The sequence below is a fragment of the Papio anubis genome, chromosome 6 (assembly GCF_008728515.1).
Source record: "Papio anubis isolate 15944 chromosome 6, Panubis1.0, whole genome shotgun sequence".
Classification (NCBI taxonomy): Eukaryota; Metazoa; Chordata; class Mammalia; order Primates; family Cercopithecidae; genus Papio; species Papio anubis.
This window is the reverse complement of record NC_044981.1, coordinates 127,312,619-127,338,379: the sequence shown is the minus strand read 5'-3', so window position 1 is coordinate 127,338,379 and position 25,761 is coordinate 127,312,619. Positions and strand designations below refer to the sequence as shown.

The window sequence follows — 25,761 nt, the reverse complement described above, 5'->3', positions numbered from 1 at the left end:
GCAGAGATCTGTGGAACGCAGGAAAATCAGTCAGGAATCAAAAAGCAAAGAATCTAGGTTCATTTATTGAAGGTGAGGGAGACAACGCTACTGAATTGATGCTAAAGCATCAAAACACGGTACAGGAAACATTCAAACAAAAGCCTAAGTTAGCTGACTAGTCAAAATGCCTAACAGAAAGAATACAAAAATAAACAAGGAAAAAAATCAAATACTGTTCATTAAAGAAATTTTAAAGTTAGTTTTATGAAATTCTCTCAATTTCTTATTAAAAACATTCATGTAGCTTTAGATTTTCTTTTGAAAAGCAAAAGTGAGGTACAAATGAGCTTCCCAATATAATTGTTTATTGGAAAAAAACTGAATTGCAGTAATTCAGGTAACTTGCTATTTAAGTTTCAGATATCAAAACTATCACAGGTATGTTTCTGTTACTAATGAAAATATATTATAGATGTTTAACAATTTGTCTACCTAATCATATTCCAAATTCAGCTTGTAACATTTTGTACTTTGTGTTAGTCTCCATTAAATGATTTTCTAAGATCAGCAATGTCTCATAGGCCATGAAAGAATAAACCTTGAATTATAATGTGAAATTCTAAATCCATAAAGATATTAAAGCAATAGAGAACAAAATTTAATACAAGTTTAGGCTGTAGCGAAGTTCCTCTGAAGGCTTTCTAATCTTAAAAAACATAATTGAAAACCCGAAAGCAGAATTTCCTTGAAAATTATTCCATAAAAATGGTAGAATTTTCACACTTCTTCAAAGCCCTGTACCTCCCCAAACGATTTTTAAAGTTCAATAAATACTCACCTGTTTCTGGGTTCCAAACATACACTATACCATCCTCACTTCCAGCAAACAGAAAAGTCCCACATGGAGTCAAAGTACTATGAATCTTCTCCCGATAATTTGCTGCTCCTACAAATTTCCTTGCTACTAATCTACAAGCAGAAAAGATGTTACAAATGTAACTGTCTTAATCATGTAAATGACTGGTGGTATAATATTTTCTCTTAAATACTTAATTTCCATTCAACAAACATTTTTTGAGAATCTGCCACATGGGAGACATTCTATAATATAATGGATGCAGAATAAAGGAGAGCTAGTCCCAAGAGCCCAGGGAGTTTATAATTTAGCAAGAGAGGAGAAACATGTCAATGTAAAATAGAAGGTGGATGTAGAACGTACTGCAAAAGACAAACAGAAAAGTTCTTTTCTTTTTTTTTTTTTTTTTGAGACGAAGTCTCGCTCTGTCGCCCAGGCTGGAGTCCCGTGGCCGGATCTCAGCTCACTACAAGCTCCGCCTCCTGGGTTCACGCCATTCTCCTGCCTCAGCCTCCTGAGTAGCTGGGACCACAGGCGCCCGCCACCTCGCCCGGCTAGTTTTTTGTATTTTTTTAGTAGAGGCGGGGTTTCACCGTATTAGCCAGGATGGTCTCGATCTCCTGACCTCGTGATCCGCCTGTCTCGGCCTCCCAAAGTGCTGGGATTACAGGCTTGAGCCACCGCGCCCCAAACTTGGACAAGAGAAATTAATTCTAGCTACGGAGAAAGAGAGACTATGGATGGTATTTGAGCTGGTTACTAAAATAATGGATAGAATTTTTATATTCATATAGTCTTCTATCTGATGAATTTTAAAAATAATACAAGGAATATTTGATCTCTGAAAAAAATTAGATAAAACATATTATTAAACCATCTGCTAAATATGGTACATAGTCTTCCATATTTTTGCACTCACGAAAAAATAGTAAACACCATTTCAGCACATACTTTGTGCCAGGTAGGCACTATTACCATCTCTAACACCAAACAAAAATGCACTAGAAGTCCATGCTGATTTTCCCAGAACGCTGCTTCTACCTTTTACAGGAAGAATATTTCCCTACGTTCACCATTATTTGGAAATAAAGGAAAAAAACAAGGATGTATAAATCACAAGCCCTGCTGTTGTTATATCATATTATACTAATGTTGTAACAGTATCATAGTGATAATATCAGTATCAATCAATATCATTGTTGAAGGTAGAAGTTTCTTTTTTTTTAATTGTGAAAATAAAAGCAACTAACTACATTTCAGCCTCAGAACTATTCACATTTTGGGCTGGATAATTGTTTTAGGGAGACTGTCCTATGGGCTGTAGGATGCTTAGCAATATTTTTGATCTCTACTCATTAGATACTAGAAGTAACATAAAAAAAAAAATCTCCAGATACTGCCACACATTCCTTGGTGAGTGTGGGGACACTGCCTAGTTGAGAACCACTACCGAATTTTATAAATATAATTTAATTCATTACTTATTCTGTGAGTACTTATCCTGTCAATACTGAAATATACTTACATCCGGAGATCCATAATTCTCAAAGTACTGTCTTTGGTATGAATTAACAAACGTTTTCCATTGGGATGAACCTCCAAATAACTTATTGGAATCCCCTTAAACTCAGTTTCTTTAATTTCCTAAAATGATAAAAAAAAAAAATACTACTAATGAAAAGTTTATCTAATGTTAAACGTTTTTGGGGGTACAAAATTAATCTTAAAATATCTTTTCCAATTCTGCAGTATAGGATGCTTTATAACTGTTAGCAAAAGGATTCTGAGTAACTTCAGTTTAGGGTTGAAAATAAAGCTGATGAACTGTATTTTTGTGTTGTTATGCAATGTGTAAATGCACATTTAATTATTATGTGTTTTTGTAGTATGTTCACTTTCCCAAAATTTAGTCAATCCCAAACAAGAAGCACTTCCAACAAACACATCTTGTAACATTAAATTTTTTGTTTAAAATCATGTAAGAAGCTTCCAATTTTTATAAATTCAAAACCACATGTAGAATTAATTTTCAAGTTTCTATTCTTATTTAGATAAGAATTTCTAACAACAGATGAAATGCTTTTTCAACAGATCTACAGACTCAATGGATTTAACTAAAATTCATGAAAATTATTTTTCACTTAGGGTGTCTTTTTTCAACTACTGTCATTATTAAGAAAAATTGAAGAAAAAGGTATAATATGTTAGGCAGAAACTGGATCAATTTATATAAAACAAATTCAAGTTTAATGATTCATTTGTATTTTTAAATACAAAGTAAAAATGTACACTAACAAAACTGCTTTACAAGCTGTCTTAAAAACACTCCAGCCCCCAATGAAAGAACTTATTCATTTGTTTCCATTTAGCAAATTTCAAATGAAATAATTATTGTGATTAAATGACAGACTTTCATAATAATTACATAACTCTGAAAGACACCAGTGTTGACAAAGTACTGAGAACACTGTTTTTAGAGATGTTATTGGACCAAGGAAAAAGGATATAACAGAAAATATAAATTATTACTTATCGATGGTAATATAACATACATCTCATTTTAGCATAAATGTCACCCAATGGATTACTGAATGCCACAGTGCAAATGGGATATAAAAAAGTGAAACTAACATCTGGCCGAAATTTTAAAAATCTTCACTAAGTCATTACATCATCAATCAGCCACCAGGAGGGTGTGCTAATTAATTATAGATAAATGACTAAGAAAAAGTGTTGGCCGGGCGCGGTGGCTCAAGCCTGTAATCCCAGCACTTTGGGAGGCCGAGACGGGCGGATCACGAGGTCAGGAGATCGAGACCATCCTGGCTAACACGGTGAAACCCCGTCTCTACTAAAAAATACAAAAAACTAGCTGGGCGAAGTGGCGGGTGCCTGTAGTCCCAGCTACTCGGGAGGCTGAGGCAGGAGAATGGCGTGAACCCGGGAGGAGGAGCTTGCAGTGAGCTGAGATCTGGCCACTGCACTCCAGCTTGGGTGATAGAGCAAGACTCCGTCTCAAAGAAAAAAAAAAGAAAAAGTGTTAATTTTTTGAAATGAGAGAACAGAATGTCCTGACATCCTATCTTAAAGTCATGTGACTGGAGTTTTCCAACTTCAATTAAATCCCATAATATAAAATATGATTTTATACCTTATTTATAGTCCAGTGGTGCACTGAATGTTCCAAATCATTAACCTTGACATAGGTATTCCAAACAACAATCACCCCTGTACAGTCTCCTGAATACATATGATGACCTATTTAAAAAACAAGATTACTCACTTATGAATGTCCCAGAGTTAGAAACAAATAATAGGAGACTGGGGAAAACTATACCCCAGTAAAACAGTCAAAGAATTGAAGGGCTATTAAAAGGTATTTCAGTTTAAAAAAGTCAAAAATCAAAATGCAACTCACAAACAAACCCCAATTATCTTTAAATGAATTCTTTACTCTTTTAAATTATTTTTGATGACTTATTTCCCTTTGTCACTTACCTGAATTTAACTACAAAAAGAAATGAGCCTCTCAGTACATGTGTATATGGCTCATATTCCAAAGCCAAATAATTTGAACCATCCTACATGTAACATTATTTCTCACTTTATTAACCTATAAATCTGTTTTGGAGTCCTAGAAAAATACCTATATTCTAATACATAGTGTTAGCATAATACCTGAGACCCAGGAGAAACTCATTAAATGATCAGGAAATGAATAAAATAATAAATAGCAGGTATTCCAATTTAACATCAATTCTTTGGAGTCAAATCATCTCAAAGTTGACAGACCTCAGAAAGTTCAACTTCATACCCACTCAGGAATATCTCAACCACCACCACTAACAGATGGCTGTTCAGCAACTGTGAATTCAGTATTTTACAAAACAGCTATTCAATTGGTGAACTGCTTCCTGTATTAAAATATTCTTTGTAATTCTGAACGAAGAAAATCTACCTTCTACAGCTTTGGCCCACCTCTACCCATTGGAGTAAAATGGACCAATTTCCTTTTTTTTTTTTTTTTTTTTGCACATTTGGGTATCTTACGGCCAAATAGTTGAAGAAAGTCTTTATGTCTCTTTTACAATCTGAACTACTGCTATTATGACACAGTTAGTTTTCGGATACCTTTCTTTCCTGAATATGTTCTAAATTTATTAATATCCCTACAGCTGAACTGAGTAAATCAGCGTATTATCCTTTTGATCTGGATCCCATGCCAATTAATTATAGTGACAGCCTACATGCCTGGTCTCTGAAATTATGTAAAAAGTGACTATTTAATAGATATAATAAATTTCTTTATTCTTTCAGATAATAAAATGATTTATGTTTTACATCTTTAAGACATACTACATTATCCTTTTTTTTGAGACAGAGTCTCACTCTGTCACCCAGGCTGGAGTGCAGTAGCGCGATTCAGCTCACTGCAACCTCTACCTCCCAGGTTCAAAGCGATTCTCCTGCCTCAGCCTCCCAAGTAGCTGGGACTACAGGCACCCAGCACCACACCCAGCTAATTTTTTGTATTTTTAGTAGAGATGGTGTTTCACCATGTTAGCCAGGATGGTCTTGATCTCTGGACCTCGTGATCAACCCATCTTGGCCTCCCAAAGTGTTGGGATTACAGGCATGAGCCACAGCGCCCAGCCACTATATTATTCTTACTTTAAATAATTGCAAATTTCCCTTCTATATGTTTGCAAATTTTAAGGTTCTTGAAAGAAAGTAAGAATGATAATCACCAGTCCAAAGAAATATATTTATGCAATTTTAAATGTTTAAGAGTAACTTAAAAATTACAAACAGAACTCCTTCAATGTCAAATCTATCATATGACCTGCAAAACAAGCATACACCTAAATATGCACAATCATCAGTACATAACCCTCTCAAGCCTCGATAACTATTATTCTGGTAAAAAAAATTCTTCACATAGCTGGTCTTCATTCATAGTCTCTGACATACCTTCAGTATCAAAACAAAGTGAGTTGATAAAACTTTTGTGAACGTCAAACTGTCGGACCAACATGGCAGAATCCTCTCTCATCTCAACTTTCCATATCCGTATCATGGAATCATAGCATCCTGTAACTACCAGCTCTCTTACAGCTGGATGGAATTTAGCCGTGTAAACAAAAGAAGGATGAGGTAAAACTTTGAAAGTATTTGTATTGTTTATTTCATTTTTCCATATCCTGGAAAAGGATAAGAAGTTACATATTGCTTCTGAAAAGCAGAAGTTTCTTTTAACAGTTTTTCTAAGAACCAACATAGCCAATGAACCTTAAGTAAGCAACTGACAACAACCAATGATAAACTAAGTTTTAAAACAATGAAAAATATGATGATGATCTCATATTTGATGACTGGAATTTTCACATTATGACAAAGTTATTTGTTATAGTTATCATCCAGCATATTATATCCACTAATTGTAATCTATACTATAAAATTAATAACTGTTTTTTAAACCTACCTATTTTGCCATTGGTTAAACACACATTGAACAGTTGGTAAAATATTGCATTTAGTACAATATGCATAAAAAATATACAGGGAGAAACTTTAATGATTTCCCATTTACATTGTGTACACCACTTTTACAAAATGTTTATTAATGGGGGTTTAGAGAATAGCATAGTCTATTAACTTTTATATTTGTAATTTCAAAGCCTAGATAGTAAAAATGAAAATCTCAAAGATTTAAAAGAGATACTAAAATTATTATATTTTGAATTCTCAAGTAAAGTAAGATTAAAATAACTATGACATTTTGATAGAAAAGGCTATCCTACATTAAGCACGTCCTTTTTGTTTAACACTCATTATCCTGTCCTCTAAATAATGGCTAATTTAAAAAAATTAAGATTATAATCACTGCGACAGTCTTGACAAATGAGTAAATCCCTAAGGGTTAATCTGTTAGATACTCTGCATCTCTAGCAATATATAAAACTAGGTGAACTCTACCAATATACAGGTGCTATATAAGTGTGAAGCACTAGTTTTTAAAATATATTTGGTTATCAAAATTAGAACAACATATTAATTTTAAATATGGGATTTGTATTCATCCTTTTAATCACTGCTTGAAAACTAAAGCAAAGTAAGTCTGTTACAAGATTACTGATAAGAGAAAAAAAAAAACAGTTTCTATTCAAGAATAATATTCTATGAGTTTCCTCAGCAGCTGCTTACAATATAGGATATGATCTTCAATTACTAAGAATCCAAACTAATAATAGAGGAAGTGAAAGAACATGTTTTCAAGTAAAAATAAAGCACATGAATCAATTGCACAAACATTTTTTACCACAGTATATTTTCAATAAGCATATTTATATGAAATATGATGCCTATTAGAAGAATAAAACCACTAATTTTGGGAAAATATTAAAAAGATAAAAGATAAAAAACTCAGTTGTTTGGTAAGAAATCTTAGTAGCATTATTTAAAATACTATATAACAGGCAGAAACGAAGCAAATACATCTTCAAAACAGCTCAATATAATTAGACATAATATTAAAAAAAAAAAAAGTAAAGCTTTTTGTGTAAAAACTGAACTGGAATCAATGATGGCTTCTGTTACCCAGGCCATGGGAGAATCTGACATTCAAAGGAATATATAAATGGGCTTGGGGAAAAAAAATCAGACTAGATAATAGAGAACAAAGAAACGCAAACTTGTAAAGACTGAATGAATGCACACAAAAATTACTAGATTTGGGAAAGAAAAAACATACCAAAGTTAAGCCGTATGTTTGGGAAAAGGGAATAGTGGGGACATGTAGGCCTGTTCGGGAGCCATTATACATGGAAAAGTCTTTCTGACTGTATTAGGCGTTGTTGATTTGAGAAAAACAGATTATTCTGGGGATAACTAAATAAGGGTGTTTAAGATAAACCCATATGGCAGAGAGCTAACCAAGTGGGAAATACTTAGGAGACACTGACAATAATATGTGTCAGGGATCCTCAGGAATAAAGAAGGCGAAGACATGGACAGAAATCCATACTTCTGCCACTTGTGAGCATTTGCAATTCTAATTCTCTTTCTTTGGACAACAGCTCATTTATTACAAGTATTCCTTACCTCTCTCAAAAATCTCCTTGCCGTTTTGATGCTAGCCACAATGCTTCTCTTTTCACTCAGTTAATGCTTTCACAATACTATTTTAATGATGTAAACAGTCCTAAATTAATATCAGTTTTAAAGATAAATAAGGAAAAAATGTGTGCTTTAGTATAATATACTACGTATTGTGTGCAGAAACCTAAGATAGCTTCAAGGAATAACAGAAGTTGAGCTGGATTGTAACTAATAACTACAAACCTATGAGAGTTCACAAAAGGGATTTAATTTTTGTTGAACGAATGAGTTAGTCAGCAAGGGTAGGAGAAGGTCATTTAGGTATAAAAGTAGGTAAGTTTCAAAGGGCAGGAAGATGCCAAAGAAGATAAGATGCTAGGGTGCTTCAAAAGATTACGTGGGTGAAGCAAAGGGTACGGGGAAGGGCATGAGAGAAGAATGTTGGGTCAATGAGGAACATGCCTGTTAGGCCATGCTAAGGAACTGGAAAATTTTTCAAGGGGCAATGGGTAAAGTCTTTTTAAAAATTAAGGCATTATGAAAGATAGTTACGGAAAGATAATTTTAGCACAGCAGAGACAGAGGACTTAGAGACTGAACACTGAGGTCAATAGCAAAATAGGGCTTGAATTAAAGCAAACGCGATAGAGAGGATGTGACAAAACTGTGAGCCTTTTAGGAGGGAGAACTGGCAGACTTTAGTGCTAGTTAGATGTGAAAGAAGTGATGGGAAAGAAAGAAGAGATGAACACTACTCTGAGTTTTCAGCTTGGGAGATGGTGGATAAGGATGCCATTAAAATATATGTAAGAGAATTAAAGGAGGAAAACAAAATTTAAAGAGATCGGTAAGTTTGGTTTTGGATTTGAGGTGGCAATGGGCCATTTAAATGGAAACATGTAATAGGAAGTCAAATTATAAAAAAAGGTGTGCGCTAGAAGTCATTAGCATATCAGTGAGAGTCAAAGCCGGGGAAGGTAAGAGAAACTAGGATAAGCATATAAAACCAAGAGATGATCAAGTAAAGGATCCTGGGGATAAAACATATAGACAATCGGCAGAAGAAAATGAAACAGAGAAAGAATGGATTAGAACTGGTCAGAGTAATAAAAAGAGAAGAGAAGAGGTTGTCAATGAAAACCATGAATTCAAAATATTTCAAGACTGGTCAATAATCAATTACTACAGTGAAGGCAAGCATAGCAGGAGTTAAACTGGCCAAATGGATTTAAAAATAGCAAGAAACTGCCAACCTCTTGAAGAAAGAAGTTTATGTAGCATGGTGGGAAAGAAAGTCAGAATAACTGGGCTGAAGTAAAGACAGTATGTGTAGAATGCTTCTGATGGTGTAGAAAGAGAAAAATAATGGGCTAGTCTAGAAGGCAGGAAGAATGAAAAATGACGTTTTTAAGATAAGGCCATTTGAGCATATTTCTTTTTTTTTTTTTTTTTGAGACAGAGTCTCAATCTGTTGCCCAGGCTGGAGTGCAATGGCGCAATCTCGGCTCACTGCAACCTCCACCTCCCGGTTCAAGTAATTCTCTTGCCTCAGCCTCCCAAGTAGCTGGGACTACAGATGTGCACCACCACACCCGGCTTATTTTTGTATTTTTAGTAGAGACAGGGTTTCGTCATGTTGGCCAGGCTGATCTTGAACTCCTGACCTCCACTGATCTGCCCACCTTGGCTTCCCAAAGTGCTGGGATTACAGGCATGAGCCACTGCACCCAGCCCATTTGAGCCTATTTCTAAGATGAGAGGACACAATCAATAGAGGGAAAGATGTTCATCAGACTAGTAGATGTAATACAAATTTTCAGGGACTGAGATTAAAAGTACAGGTCAAATAGCCTTTAAAAAGTCAGTCTCATGCCTCTTTGTTAAGAGATGGACAGAGATTAAAAATGGACATATCTATGGATATTAGGAGGGAAATCAGAGGGAAATAGATGAAGTTCATGTCTGACTAAATTTCATCTAAACTGAAGATAGTCATCTAATGAAATGGCAAGACTGTGATTTACTGTAGAGAATGTTCATGGTAAGTTTGGATCTGCTGCCAGAGGAATGAGAAAAGGAAGCTGAGTAAAGTAAAAGGATTCCTCAGCAGAGATGACAGCTTAGGTGATGTTAAAATCCAAAGTCACCCCTCAGCAAAGTTAAATATTTTTCTCTAGTATGGCCTGGCATTAGACAGAATGGCTGTGCTAAAAGAACAGATCAGATAGGTTCTTGAGGATATTGTCAAAAGGGAGTAATAGAATGTTCCCAGCATGACCAAGAAGGAAGTCAATTGTTACTCATTCTCGTCTTTTTCATTTAAATAAAAACTAACCAATAATGATAACATCTTGATTAGACATTTTATACAGAAAAGGAGGTTGGCAAGATCAGTAGAAGTGGTCGAAACACTGAAAGTAAAACGAACTGTTAAGAGAGAAGGCAGAAGTAAATGACAATGAATTCAGCATGGATCTCAACAGCTTACATGTCAGTTACAAGGTAGAGCAAGCAACTAAAAAAAGTATAAATTAAACTTTAAAAGTTCGCTTTTAAAATGTTTTTGTGATATTTATCAAATTGAAAAGGGATAAATTATTTTTAAGACATTCTGAAAAATGCAAATGTTTAACCAATCTATAAAAATCTTAAAATGTAATGTACATATTTATTTCCTCTACTGTGATGTACTGAGCACCACTGGATTCTAGACTCTGCATATCCAGCCAACAGTGAAGACAGTATCCCTGCCACCAAGAGCTTATGCTCTAGGAAAAATCTCAGGTGTTTAATAACCCCTAACCTCATCTTGAAGCATTAATTAGTTTACATAATGATCATTTAAAGATGGTGTGGACTAGAAATATTATATACTACATAAATAAAAGACATTTAAGAAAAATGTCTTTAAAAAGTGTTACTGTAATTTACGGAATCAGTCTGCATGATGCATATTTATGACAGTCCCTTCATAGGTAAAATATGACTGGAGCATAAGAGTAGTTACATCACTTTATATTCTCTTTTCTTTTCTTGATGGCAAATAGTATGCACATGAGGACTTCTCAAGGATACTAACCTCGCAGTGCCATCAGATGATGAAGTAAGGATGTAGCGATCATCTTTTGACCAGGAAAGATCATAAATGATATTGAGGTGGCCACACAATTCTCTCATGAAACGTCCAGAAGGAATTTCATATACTAATGAAAATATTTAGAAATTAGTAGGTTTCCAGACAGAAATCCTTAATCCAATAATATACAAATACATAATTTAATATTATTTAGACATAAGCAGTCTATAACAAAATTATAACCAAAGATACGTGCAGCATAACGAAAATTTCAAAATTTACTTAAGAATAGTTTTTCATTTGCTTTACATAAAAATTCACATGCAAAATTATGAGTTATAATTTTGCTACAATTGTCAATTTTTTCATCTTTAAAGAAATCCCCTAAGAATCTTTAATAATAAATTTATCAGTTGAATAATAATATTTACATTGTAATTCACTTAAAATATTCTATAATTTGGGCTTTCATTATTATTTTACCTGAAAATCAACTAAATGCCAACCAAAAATTTAATTATTTGAAGTAATGAGAAATTTAAATTGTGCTATTGTCAAAAGTAAATTTTAATACTAAAATGAACAGGGATAGTAATCAGGGATAGTATGGGAATTAACAACGACTCAATCAGACACAAAAAGCACTGTGGTACTTTACTATATGTTTAAACATACAATGAAATCTAAGATAATAACACAGAAAAACAAAGTTTCCAAGTCTCTGCTTCCATCTAGTGGTAAAAATCAATTGCCCTTTAAAATACTTAGCAGTTCAGAAATAACAGCAGTCCCCACTTATGTGCAGTTTCACTTTCTGTGATTTCAGTTACCAGCAGTCGACCATGGTCTGAAAATATTAAATGGAAAATTCCAGAAACAAATAATTCCTAAGTTTTAAAATGCACATCATTCTGAGTAGTGCTATGAAATCTCGTGCCATCTAGCTCCATCTGTCCAGGATGTGAATTATCCTGTGTCCAATGTATCCATGCTACAGATGCTAACTGTCTATCAGAAACTTAGTAGCTGTCTCAGTTATCAGACTGGTTGTCACCCAGTGCTTTTGTTCAAGTAACCCTTATTTTACTTAATGGCCCCAAAGTGCAAGAGTAATAATGTTAGCAATTGGCATATGCCAAAGGGAAACCATAAAGTACTTCCTTTGAGTGAAGAGGTGAAAGTTCTTGATTTAAAAAGGAAACAAAAAAAGTGTATGTTGAAGTTTCTAGGATCTACAGTAAAAATCTATCCGTGAAATTGTGAAGAACAAAAAAGAGGTTTGTGCTAGTTTTGCTGTCACACCTCAAATGACAAAAGTAATGGCCTTTAGTGCATGGTAAGTACTTTGTTAAGATGGAAAAGATATAAATCTGTGGGTGGAAAGCATGAGCAGACGTGTTTCTACTGATGGCAATCGGATTCAGCACTACTTGAGGTTTCAGGCTTCCACTGAGGGTCTTGGAACATATTCCCTACGGAAAAAGAGGGACTACTGTACTTGCGGAATAGCAAAACAAGAGTCTTAAAAAAATCTCCTCCCCATGGAAGCAGCAAAAACACTGGCAAAAACTGTCAAAAATCAACATTTTCAGAACTCTGAAAATTAAGTAAAGCTTACAAAGATTTGAAGAGTATTTGAGAAAAATGGCTGAATTTGGTAAGAACATTGAGCTTTATTATGGTGTTTTAACTTGCCATGTTCTCATTCCTGTCTTAAACTTTAAAGGAGCCTTAAAAACCAATAAAAATCAGGAGATTAACAGCCACTGGGTGGGGCAGAACAGGTCTGATGCTCCCTAAAAGCCCCATCCCCAAAGACTTCTTACTATTTGGCAGTCTGGCCCTCCAGGAAAGATCCACTCTCAGGGCCTGCCTTTATTTGACCTGGCTCACAGCATGCTCTGGGAGAACAGCCCTAACCTTAAGGTGCATGTCACAACCACCCATGGCATCATTTAATATCACAGCTGCCTGAGGCATTGATACTAAGTGAGGCTAAGAAGACACTCACCAAAGAACTTAAAATAAAAACAAAAAAACAAAACTAAACAAAAAACTGGGAATGAGATGTCCATAGGGGACACTGATAAGCTCCAAAATATTCCTGGGTATCTAGGAGGATTCCCATGCATGTATGTGAAGGCAATATGCACAACCAAGAAAGACGTAAGAGTCTTTACTTCTTACTCGGGCTGACCTGAAGTGGCTCAGCACAAACAGAAAGTAAAGCTAAGGCAGAGCTGTGGATTGCCTATTGAAGCATTGAAGGTATACCCCAACACACACAGAGTCCCTTGGCAAAGACCAGTAGACCCATCCACTCAGGTATTTAAAAATCGCTATCTGACCACTAACTTAACTGAGCACAGACATCAACGGCCACACATGACAGAGAGTAAAGACTACAGAATTAGTCCAAAATCACAAAGCTAACTGCAAAAATAAATCCTGGGTGGGTGTGAGGGGAGAAACGAGGGGATCTGATTTCCAGAGCTGCCACACTGTATTATTAAAGCATCCAGTTTTCAACACAAAATTATGAGAAATGGAAAAAACAGGAAAGAGTGGCCCACACACAGGGGGAAAAAGTAGTCTACATAGAAACTGAGGGAGCCCAGACCCTGGGCTTTCTCAACAAAGACTTTTAATCTACTGTTATAAATATATTCAAAGATCTAAAGAAAACCAGGTCTAAAGAATTAAAGTGTGAAAAGGATTTCTCACCAAAAAACAGAGTATCAATAAAGAGACAGATATGATTTAAAAAAAAAAAGACTACCTAGAAATTTTACAGTTGAAAAGTACAATAACTGAAATAAATAATTCACTAGAGGGGCTCAACAGCAGATCTAAACTGAAAGAATTACTAAATTTGACAATAGGTCAACTGAGATTATCCCGTCTGAAAAAAGCAGAAAAAGAATGAAGAAAAACAGAAAAGTTTCAGAGACTCGTGGGACACCACCAAGAGTACCAACACAGGCATAATGGGACTCCCGGAAGAAGAAAGAGAAAAGGGCCAAACAGAACATTTCAAGAAAGAACGACTGAACACTTCTCAAATTCGTGAAAAACATTGATCTGCACATACAACAAGTTAAAGGAATTTCAAGTAGACACATCATAATCAAATAGTCAAAAACCAAAGACAAATATTCCTCTTCCTCCTCTATTTTTGATATTTAAGCAATATCTCAATCTACATAGCATTTTAAGCAGGTTTATTTAAGCATAAATAAGATATTTATCACAGAAGCTCTTAAAACATAAAATCAGAATAAAATAATTCTTTCACTATGCAAAAGAAATAAATTACTATTAATAACTTAGGAGCATTTCCTAAGAACCTTTTTACCCTCTACATATGGGCTTTTGATGAATTTTAAAAATAGCATAGTGGTAATCAAATGACATAAGTGATTTTTTATTTTTAAAATTTATTACTATTTCATGGGGAGCAATATCTACTTAATAAATGCCCACCAAGTCAATTATGAGTCCCTGATGACAAAAAGGGAATCAACCAATAGCAAACTGTGCTAAGCTGAGAAAAGTTCAGTAAGACCTAGTGTTTAGGGCAGATGCCCACAAGGAGCTGGCTACTTCTGCAGAGGAGAGCTGGTTTTACTATTGAGGCAGAAGTAAACAAGAGTATTTAATGCTTCTAAGTCTATATGTTAATGCTCACTTTAAAAAGTCTCTAAAGCTACAGAAATAATTGCTTGGCCTCTCTGCTGACTTCCCTACCATAACGAGAAGTTTTCTTCTAGGTACTCTTGAGTCAATTATTTGTATTCCACTAAACAGCAAATTTGGGGGCTTTTGTAACTCACATCATCACTGCTATCAACTAACCACACTGGACTCATGTTCCCCAGGAGATGTATTAATCCTTGTTTCCAAATTTCTATATTTAAAATGCAAAATGTTTACAAAAATCCTCCTGCATGTTTTAAAAATAAATTTACCATCTTTCATTTGATCATTCTCATTCTACTTCTGAACAGTTATTGTATAGAAAAGCGTAAAATTATTATAAAAGAACTTTCTTTACTTGAAGAAATCTGTTCTCTTTAATTGAGTAGTACAGGGGATTACTCAAGTTAAGATTTCCACAAATTTAAAAAACTAAAGAACGTCCTCCATGCAGACTACAACCAGATTAAACAGGTAGGATTATTACTCACAAATAATTGGATATCCATCCCGGCTGGCACAAGCTGCTGCTAATATCCTTCCATTGTGGGAGAAATCAAGACAAAAACATCCTCGCTCTCCTGCATTTAGTGAGAAGAGGTGTTTGTTTGGGATACGGCAAGCCTAAAAAAAATACATTTAAAAAATAATAAATTAGAAAACATTAAAATGCAAAGGCTAGTTTTTAATTTCAATTACTGTAGTTTTTTTTGAGTCCTTTTATGACACAGAGAAAGGGAAAAACAAGTATACAGAACGCTGAAAAACCATAGTAAATTACTTTGCAAAAAGAGAATGAGTGCCTATGAAATTTTTAAAGTGGATTTGTTCTTCATGTTTAACTAGTACTTAATTCACCTAAATATGAATAGAAAAATTTCAATATCTGATACTCTAAAGCCGTCGCTGCCACATTGCCTCTATATAGGTACTAAAAGAATGTATGTCACAGCCTTATCCTTATTAGTGACAGCACTAATAAGTCACTTTTGTTAAAGTCACAAGCTTCTTTCAAGACCACAAGTACCTATGGGGCCTAGCTTAAGCCAGAATGTATGAATGCCCATTCTCTCTTTGCGTATCTTAAAATAATCACCTTTTGTGGCTGCCTTCCAAAATGTATTTTCAAAGTAATCAATCGGCCCTTATTGGTCTCTCATTCATTAGTACAATTTCTTCAAAATTTTAATGTTTTCACTCTCTTCTACCAGATGAAGCCCAAACTTTCTGGCTATTAATATATACTGTAGAAAATATCAGTTACGTTTATTTATCCTAATTCTATCTCTTCCAACCTTCAGTGAGCCTTAGTTCTTCTGTTTCTTATAATTCAAAAAGTTGAATTAAACATACACTGGGCTCTTACTATATGCCATGAAAGTTGTACTTTATTACAAATGTCTTTCAATATATTCATCACAGCCATCCTATGAGTAGCTATTACTAGCTAAGAGTAACCATTATTAGCTCTACATGGCTAAGAAGGATTATTCAAAGGGTCAAGCCTAGCTTAATGGACTACTCAAAGACTGTTACTTCAAGGGCATGCTTTCTAGACAGGTACCAGGTTTTTCACAAATAGTACCAAGATCTGGCAGTACTTCGGGAGACAGCATTACAACCAGCTACTAGGAATGTGAAAAATTCAAAAGAATTTGTTAAGTGTCAATCATGTACCAGACTCCATGCTACCCATTTTCTCTCTGCATCCTCCATCCGCATAATTAAGAAAAGGGAAAGGAGTGTAACAAGGAACAAAAACTGAAAGAAATGTCATGAGGCTTTATAACCACTTGCTGCTGCTCCTAGAGTAGGAAGCGTAGTTAAGGAAAACTCTGTGCCCAGTCAACTAGGCTGAAAATGAAAACACTGAAGCCACTGTCATGTTCTTTGTATTCCCAGGGTTTGACACTATGCCCTATCCAGAACAGACACTCCAATAAAGGTCCTCAAAAGCCTTGGCTCTTTCCCCTCGTTTACTACCTTGTCAGTCACTAAATCATGCTCATTCTTACTTTCTGTCTCCCGTATTCACTAGACCCTCATCAACTCACACATCAATGACTGCCATCTAATTCTGATGTTACTACTTCAAGATCTCCCCATGCCACTGCCCGCATTAATTCATCCTCAAATACAACTGTTATTTTTCTCACTCACCTGAAAACCTTCCATTATTCCTCACATCCCTCACAATCAAGTATTAGGCTACCATTTGAGACACTCCACAATGTGGGCCCAAGGCAGTACACTACTTTATCTCCTCTTTTACAAACTCCGGTTTCCAACCAGCCAAGCTTTTGAGTGCCTAATGAATACAACAGGTCCTTTCCCACTTATTTGCAACTTTGCCTTCCTATGAAATACCCTTCCTTATCCCTCCTTCACTCACCCCTACCTTGGGCATCCTAGCCAATCTCAAGCTCCACTGCTGAATGAGCCCTTTTCCCACCACTGTAGTTCAGTCTTCAGATCTGCAATTCTCAAATGTTTTTAGTTTCGAGATGCTTTACATTCTTGAACATTTTTTTCAGAGGCTATTTGGAGTTTTCATAAAAATAAAATAAAAAAAATGCTAACTTTAAATGTCTAGCTTAATAAAATCTAGATTTTCATAACTACTTCCGCTCTCTTGTGATATCACATGTTATTTAGCCTCTAGAAAATGCTAGTGCATACTTGTAAGAGAATGAATCCGAAAGAGACTAGTAACACCTTAGAATCATTATGAAAAGAAGTTGACTTCAAGAACCCCCTGAAAGGGACTCAGAACTCCCAGAGGTCTCCAAACTACATTTTGAGAACTGCTGATCTGTACAATCATCTTTATACCAACATTTCCTCATTTCCTCAAGACTTCTCTAAAGCCTATCTGAAAATAAACAACACTGTAACTGCTTTCTTTTCCCACCTAACCTGGAAGTTCACCAAGGGCAAAATCTAAGTGTTAATCTCTCCCTATTATTATGCTTGAAGTATTCTTTTTTTTTTTTTTTTTTTTTTGAGACTGAGTCTCGCTCTGTCGCCCGGGCTAGAGTGCAGTGGCCGGATCTCAGCTCACTGCAAACTCCGCCTCCCGGGTTTAGCCATTCTCCTGCCGCAGCCTCCTGAGTAGCTGGGACTACAGGCGCCCGCCACCTCACCTGGCTAGTTTTTTGTATTTTTTAGTAGAGACAGGGTTTCACCGTGTTAGCCAGGATGGTCTCGATCTCCTGACCTCGTGATCCGCCCGTCTTGGCCTCCCAAAGTGCTGGGATTACAGGCTTGAGCCACCGCGCCCGGCCTATGCTTGAAGTATTCTAACTCAAAGTGATTTTAAAATGTATCTGTAAAATCGGCCTCAAAAAGAAAGTCAAATGTGATGTAAAATACAGAAAATGAAGATGACTAAATAACAATAGTCAGTTCTTATTTCTACATTAGATGTTTGAATAAATTAAGATCTTGAATACATTTCATCTGGTAGTAGCTCATATGCATAAAATAAACCACTCCATTCTTTGTAAAAACTAGTAAAAAAATTGCAAAATTGTATCAGCAAGGCTTCCCACCACTGCAAAAAATGTTAATCTAGTAAGAACACTTTAGTAAAAGCTTAAATGCTGCTCAGCTTGTGGTAGAAGTACATACACGTACATATCTCTATCAAAGTGTGATTCAGGAAGAAGCCAGGTGCTGTAAAGAATTTCATGAATCCATAAACATTAAGAGATGTATGTCTTACAGACATCAAAAATCTGTTTTAAAAAATTTTTATTTTTTTTTTTAAGAGATGGGGTCTCATTCTGTCATCCAGGCTTGAGTGCAGTGGCACAGTCATAGCTCACTGCAGTCTTGAATTCCTGGGCTCAATCTTCCTTCCTCAGTCTCCCGAGTAGCTGGGACTACAGGTGCATGCCAGCATGCCCACCTAATTAAAAAACCTTTTTTAAGAGAATGGGTCTTGCTATATTGCCCAGGCTAAAAATCTATGTTATCTGACTGCTGTTACAGGCTGAATTGTGTCCTCTCTCCTCCCACTCACACCCCTACCCCTTGTCACCCAAATGAGTATGTTAAAGCTCTAACCCCTAGCACCTCAGAATGCAACAGTATTTGGAGATGTGGTCTTTAAAGAGGTGATTACATTAAAATGAAATAATTATGGAAGGGTCCTAATCCAACCGGGGGAAAGACAACAGGGGCGTGCATGCACAAAGATCGTGTGAGGAGGCAGCAAGAGGGCAGCCAACTGTAAGACAAGGAGAAGCCTCAGAAGAAATCAACCCAGTCAGCACCTTGATCTTTGCTATGGACCAAATGCTATGTCCTCTCAAAAACCATATGTTAAAGCTGTAATCCCCTATGTGATAGTATTTAGATGTGGGGGTCTCTAGGAGGTAATTTGGTCCTGAGAGTGAGACGCTTATGAATCAGATCTGTGCCCTTATAAAAAAAAGACACAAGAAAGGTGATCTCTCTCTCCACCATATGAGAATACAGCAAGGAGGAGGCTGGCTCCAAGTCAAAAAGGGGACCCTCACCAGGAACTAGGCTGGCTAGCATCTTGATTTTGAACTTCCCAGCCTTCAGAACTGTGAGAAATAAATGTCTGCTGTTTAAGCCACCCAGTGTGTGGTATTTTGTTATAGCAGCCCAAGCTAATACAATTTACAATTGCCCAGGTGCCCGAACAAAGAATGTAAGATAGTGCTTATATACACATGCTAGGCACTCTTACTATTCGTCAAATTAATTAATGGAAAGGCAAAACCATAAATAGCCAGGATTTTAAGTAGTAAGCTAGATATCCTAGGAGTTACTGGAGTTTTGAAGGTAATAAGTGAACATCTAAAGCAATCCACTGTTAATCAAACACTTCACCTGCCCAGGGAGTCGTTTCCACTTTATTACTTCCTTTGACTCTTCTAATCCAGGTTCTGTGTCTATTGAGCTTGACTCATGGTGATGTTCACAATGCACTGGTTTACCTTTTTCCTCCTGAAGAGCCATCATAGAGCGGTAAGATGGCTTTATCTAAATATGCATTAAAATATGAAAATTTATATATCATGTTCACCTTTTTCTTTTTCTAGCATATAGTTTTAAAAATACTGAAACAAATAATATGAAAATATTTTCAAAATGTAATCCAGAAAAAATTCTACTTTTATTTGTACATTATCCTAAATAAAATAAAAAAGCTGCTTAAAACTACAGTCCTATAACCAAAAAGGCTTAAAAGTTTTTGAGGAAAAAAATGACTACAAATTTACATGTAATGATTTTAATAACTCTGCCCTTTGTTTCTGCTTCTTCACCAATACTTATGAGTTATGCCATGGCTCTGATATAATACCATATCTTTAAAATCATAAAACTAGTATCATAAAAATCTCAAGTTTTAAAAATCATTTCTCAATAATAGATTTAACTCCATCCAAACCAATGCAAATCAGTCCTGTGGTGACAGTATATATCAGCTACAGAATGTGCAAATGACCTGAAAAATTAATGTCTTATAAGAAATAAGACAAAAGCAAAACTTTTTTATTTCAGGGTCAATTCTTTGCTAAGATTATTTATAATATTAATCTATGGAAAACAGCAGCAGTAGAAACATTACATACTGATTATTTGAATAATATTGTGAAAAATGTACCCAGAAATCAGGACTCTGCAAACTGCAGCCCACACACCAAATTTGGCCTGCTACCTGCTTTTGTAAATAAACTTTTATTGGAACACATCACACCCATTTGTTTAGTTATGGCCTACATATGTCTATGTAGCTACTTTCACACTATAAAGGCAAAATTGACTGAAACTACAGGGAGAAAGCCTAAAATACTATCTCGCCCTTTACAGAAAATATTTTTCAACTTCTGCTTTAAGTCCACCTTTTATCTTTAATTTCTGAAAATCAAATTGTAACAAAACATTTTTCCTAATACTAAAAGCTGTATTTCACATTTAAAATTCATTTAAGCATCTTTTAAATATCAGCTATTACAGTCTTAATATATAACCCCGGATATCTATTAAAATTATTATTAGAAGTCTTATCTTTTTAGAAATGAAAAACATGTTATGTCACCATTTAATTTCAACACTAGAAGATACACACTTATATGTACTACATTAACTTACACAGTCTGGAACTTTCAGTCCTCTTACAGTTACATACAGTGTTGATGGGTAACGATTTCTTGGACATTTTGACCACCATTCAAACACCTCAACAACATTTAGTTGGGATCGAGGCTTAGTAGGTGGGTAATACAGCTGCAAACGAAGTTTTGAGTTGATGTTTGCATTTCCATTGGCTCCCAGAAGCTTAAAACAAGAATTCATATAAAATGTGACCGTCACTGAAAATAAATATATCCAACAAAGCAATAGCATAAAGTCAGAAACATTTTTAAAAGATTAATATGGCATGATGAAATTTCTTAGTTTTACAAAGCAAAGAACACTACATACTTAGTTAAGCACAGTTCCAGATCATTTTTGACAAAAGGTAACCCAAATGGCTTTTAAAATATTTTCCTGATAGCTCTCTTTTCACAAATACAATAATTTCAGACTGTTGGTACAGCATTTACACTACTGTGCCAGATTTCACACTGAACAAAGGATGTGATTGATATACAGTCGTCTGAAATAATAAGGTTAAACTGTATATTTACACAAGACACAAATTTTCCATTTGTTTAATATCAGTATTTTTAATGGTTAAAATTTTATGATGTTTTAAATTTTTAAAAAGTTAAAATCATTTCAAGATAATTAAACTCATTTAAGCCATTCGTTACTTTTTTCAGTATTTTAGTGTACCTTCTTTCAAAGGTCTATCTTTAAAACCCTATTAAACAAAACTTATGTTTAAACTAACTAACTGGAGATTTTTGTCTTTTTTTTTTTTTTTCTTGGTAGAATCTCATTCTGTTATCCAGGCTGGAGTGCAGCGGCAAAATCTCGGCTCACTGCAACCTCCACCTCCTGGGTTCAAGTGATTCTTGTGCCTCAGCCTGCTGAGTAGCTGGGATTACAGGTGCACGCTACCACACCTGGCTGATCTTTGTGTTTTCAGCAGTCAAAGGTTTTGCCATGTTGGCCAGGCTGGCCACGAACTCCTGGCCTCAGGTGATCTGCCCACCTCGGCCTCCCAAAGTTTTGGGATTACAGGCGTGAGCCACCATGCCTGGCCTTAAATGGAGATTTTTATAAGAAAAATAAAAAACTTACCAAGTCAGAATACGTTCTCTTTCATTAGACCATGACTCAAAATAGGAAATGAAATGTCTAACCTTTATGTCCTCTCCAAATTAGGAGCAGAAAGATAGTTTGAACCCTTTGCAACAGTTCACACAAAACATGGAAGTATCTTAAATTAGAAGAATAGGCACTGAGTGCAGGGAACGTATTTAACAACTGTTACCTGTAGACTCATGTAACTTGGAAAGTAAAAAAAACACAGAGTCAAGAAAGACTCTAAGACAGCATTGTCCAAGAGAGCTTTCTATAATGATGGGAATACTCTAACCAATTCGGAATCCACATGTGGCTACCCTGCACTTGAAGTATAGCTAGCACAAATGTAAAACTAAATTTTTAATTATATTTAATTTGAATTCAAACTGCCACATGACTTGTAGCTACCAAAACAGTGTAACTCCAAGTTCACAAACCTGGGAGAGTGGACAGATGGTGGTACCACCAATTGAAGTAGCAGAGAGCGCAGCAAGGATACTCAGTTTGGGAGAATCTGAGATATCTATAAGTCATCCAAGTTGAAATGTCCAGTAGGGGACTGAATTTACAAATCTGAAGCACAGGTGAGAAAAGTGGTTCCAAAAAAACTAGGTTAAAGATGAAACCATGAGTAGGACTGATATTAAGGAGGTAGGTAGAAGACCATGAAGGAAACTGAAAGAATGGTATAAGTAAAAATTAGGAGAGGATGGTGTCAAGAAAACCAAGGTAACAGAGTTTCAAGAGTGTGATATGTTAAATGCATAGATGTTACAAAATAACTTTAAAAAGTTCAATAAATTTGGCAAATAGAAATCATTAGTGATTTGGTTGGAGAAGCTTTAGTGGCAGAGGCAAAATTTAGAATGTTGTTCAGGAATGATGAGTTCAGGAATGATGCATCAACAAGAGAGATGGCAAAATACAGCCCATCTTTTCCCCTACCCCTTTAGGAAAGAATGTAAAGACAATGGAGGTTATAAGCTGAGCAGGTGACATTGTGATTAGTGTCAAATGACACACAGGGGTAAAGAACAGTTCCAAACTGAGTAATAGATACATTCAGTCATTAAATCATAAGCACTCGAGACTCCCTTCATTAACCCTCCTACAGCTCGCCAAAGCTCATCTCGGTGATTTTAAAGATATTCCCCAGCTTCTAAACCATACTTTCCGTAGATTGTTTTAATTTAACCACGCAATTTAGTTTACATTAATATGCTGCTTAGCATGAGTAAACAACTAAGATTCAGCCAAGACCCTGCTATTATGGTTATAAATTATATAATGTAGAGCTTAAATAAATAAGGCTTTGTCACTTTTTAGTTTAAAAGAATAGCCACATATATGTACTAAAAGAACTGAAAGTACCTGAGAATCTGAGGCATAGCTGAGAATTAGGATAAAGTCTCATTTGAACTATTGTAATAACTTAACAATTATTCAAGACATCCCTGGAACCAATAGGATAGGCAATAAAAGATTTAAATTTTAATTGTCTTCCTGCCGTTTTCTTTTTTTTTTTTTTTTCTTTTTTTTTTTGAGATGGAATCTCACTCTGTCACCCAGGCTGGAGTGCAGCAGTACAATCACGGGTCACTACAACTTCCATTCCCTGTGTTCAAGCAATCCTCCCCCCTCAGCCTCCCGAGTAGCTGGGATTACAGGCGCACACCACAACACCTGGCTAATTTTTGTATTTTTAGTAGAGATAGGGTTTCACCATATTGGTCAGGCTGGTCTCAAACTCCTGACCTCAAGTGATTGGCTCACCTCAGCCTCCCAGCATGCTGGGATTACAGGTGTGAGCTACTGCATCCGTCATGCCACTCTCTTGAAGATGAATTTTATCCTTGCCACTCTTTCCATCATCGTTGATTAATTCCCTCGATATATAGTCACCAAGTACTTTCTATGTGCCATTAATATGCTGGGAGCTGGTGATATTATAGCATGGAGTTTCAAGAGAGTGATATATTAAATGTAAAAAGATGTAGTAAAATAAGGACTAAAAATGCTCAACATATTTACCCAAAAGAAGTCATTGGTGACTCTAAAAAGCTTACAGTCTAATGAAAAAGACAGAAGTATTAGAAGACGTGAAGCACATAGAATACCTTACCCTTTCTGCGGGGTGGGGATGGGATAAGGAGAATTCTTGACTGCCATTTTTGCCAATGGCATAAGATGAATAAATAAATAAAAATTCATACAGCATTTAGAGGTAAAAATGCTGTGAAATATGTTACTGCTTCCCAAGTGCAACTTACAGTAAATACTGCAGGTTTGCACGAATCTTAGCATAAAAGAAATGCAGTTTCTAATAAAACCACAAGATGGCAATGTTTACTATGTGAAAGTGAACTTTTTTGCTTTTTTTTTTAATGGTTTTTTTCTTTGCTCTAAATCAGTATCAAAGCTGGTATGGAAAAAGGCATAACAGATTTATATAAGGGCGATCACAGATAGTACACTGGACCAGGTGATTCCTAAGGCCACTCTCAATTACTTACTCACCACAGCCAACCTGGCGGCTATTCAGTCCTTTGACTATAATACTTCTAAAATCTCTCTCTAACCCCCAATATGGATTAAATGTTTCAACCGGATTTTCACAGCATCTGCTCTGTAGCACATAATAATGTAGGTAACAGGTCTGTATAGAAATTAAATTGGAGGGCAGGTATATACAACGTCTAATTTATCTATGAATGTACTGTATTTAGCAGACTGTCTCACATTTTATAGATCACATTTGTTGAACGAATGGATGCACAAATGAAAATGTTTTTATAAGATGGTACAAAATAGACTAATTACTCAAGACTTTTCATAATTTAAATTGATGTCTGAAGGAATAACAGATAATATAAAATTAAAATATCCTTTTTTAAAAACATCAATCTATGTCTTTCATCTTTGCTGAAACATCATCGTCAAAGACATCCTAGTCAGAGACACCCAGTCAAAGACAAATGTACAAAGACAGTTTTTACCTAGACTACTGTAAGAATTTCCTAATTTGATTATCAAGTATCCACATTTGCTCCCTCTAGAATCTGTTCTCTACATAGCAGAGTATATATCTTTCTAAAACATAAATCAGATTATTTTATTGTTTTGTTTAAAATCCTATAGTGGCTTCCCATTGCTCTTTAAATTCTATAATGGCTTCCTCTAGCTATAATACCTGAGAAGACCTCATCATAATTAACATCCCATTGATCTTAGCAACCTCTTCATGCACCCTTAGTCTCTGTCCTCCAATCCTGGTGGCCTTTTTTTGATTTTCTGAATTAACCCTGCTCCTTCAAATATCAGGGTTTTTGCATATATTGTACCCTCTACCATGGCCCATCTCTTCCCCACCGGTGACAGTGTGTCTCTTCCTCAGGAATCCTTTCCCTGATCCCACAGTTCATCATCCATCCCATACCTCTTTACGATACTTATAAAAATTTATAATTAAATGACAAATTGTGAAGTCAACTGTTTTATGTTTATGTTGCTGGAAGTCCAGGAGTTCAAGGATTTGTCATCTTTGTCCACTGACAAGAACAGTAGCTGGCACATAGAAAAGTCTTAATAAATATTTATTGAATTGAATAAATGGCATGGCTGTTTGTGTCTTTTTTAATGCTACATCCTCAGAACCAAATAGTGTAACTGTCACATACTGTAACTGGCGCACAAAAATTAATAAATATTTAAGAATCTGAATGAGCATAACCTGAGCTTGAATTAATAACTCTTCATTCTTATAACCTTACCTTAGATTCTAATTCCTTATATGAAACCAAACTGACATGGGAGAAAGCAG

At 35.5% G+C, this 25,761-nt stretch overlaps 1 protein-coding gene across 23 annotated transcripts in view; it reads right to left on the bottom strand.

Annotated features, from left to right (window-relative positions):
* AHI1 (Abelson helper integration site 1) overlaps positions 1-25,761 on the bottom strand; it is a 216,920-nt gene that overhangs the window by 148,797 nt on the left and 42,362 nt on the right. For all 23 annotated transcript variants that reach the window (XR_002521763.2, XR_002521761.2, XR_002521765.2 and 20 more), the window contains 8 exons: positions 20,838-21,023; positions 19,572-19,724; positions 15,200-15,332; positions 11,016-11,139; positions 5,810-6,039; positions 3,990-4,096; positions 2,364-2,482; positions 821-951 (listed from right to left, as the gene is read on the bottom strand). Coding sequence is in view for 19 of the 23 variants with exons in the window: in XM_009206039.4 (XP_009204303.2) it covers positions 821-951; positions 2,364-2,482; positions 3,990-4,096; positions 5,810-6,039; positions 11,016-11,139; positions 15,200-15,332; positions 19,572-19,724; positions 20,838-21,023 (1,183 nt within the window). In the remaining 4 variants the exon portion in view is untranslated. The remainder of the gene's footprint in view (positions 1-820; positions 952-2,363; positions 2,483-3,989; positions 4,097-5,809; positions 6,040-11,015; positions 11,140-15,199; positions 15,333-19,571; positions 19,725-20,837; positions 21,024-25,761) is intronic.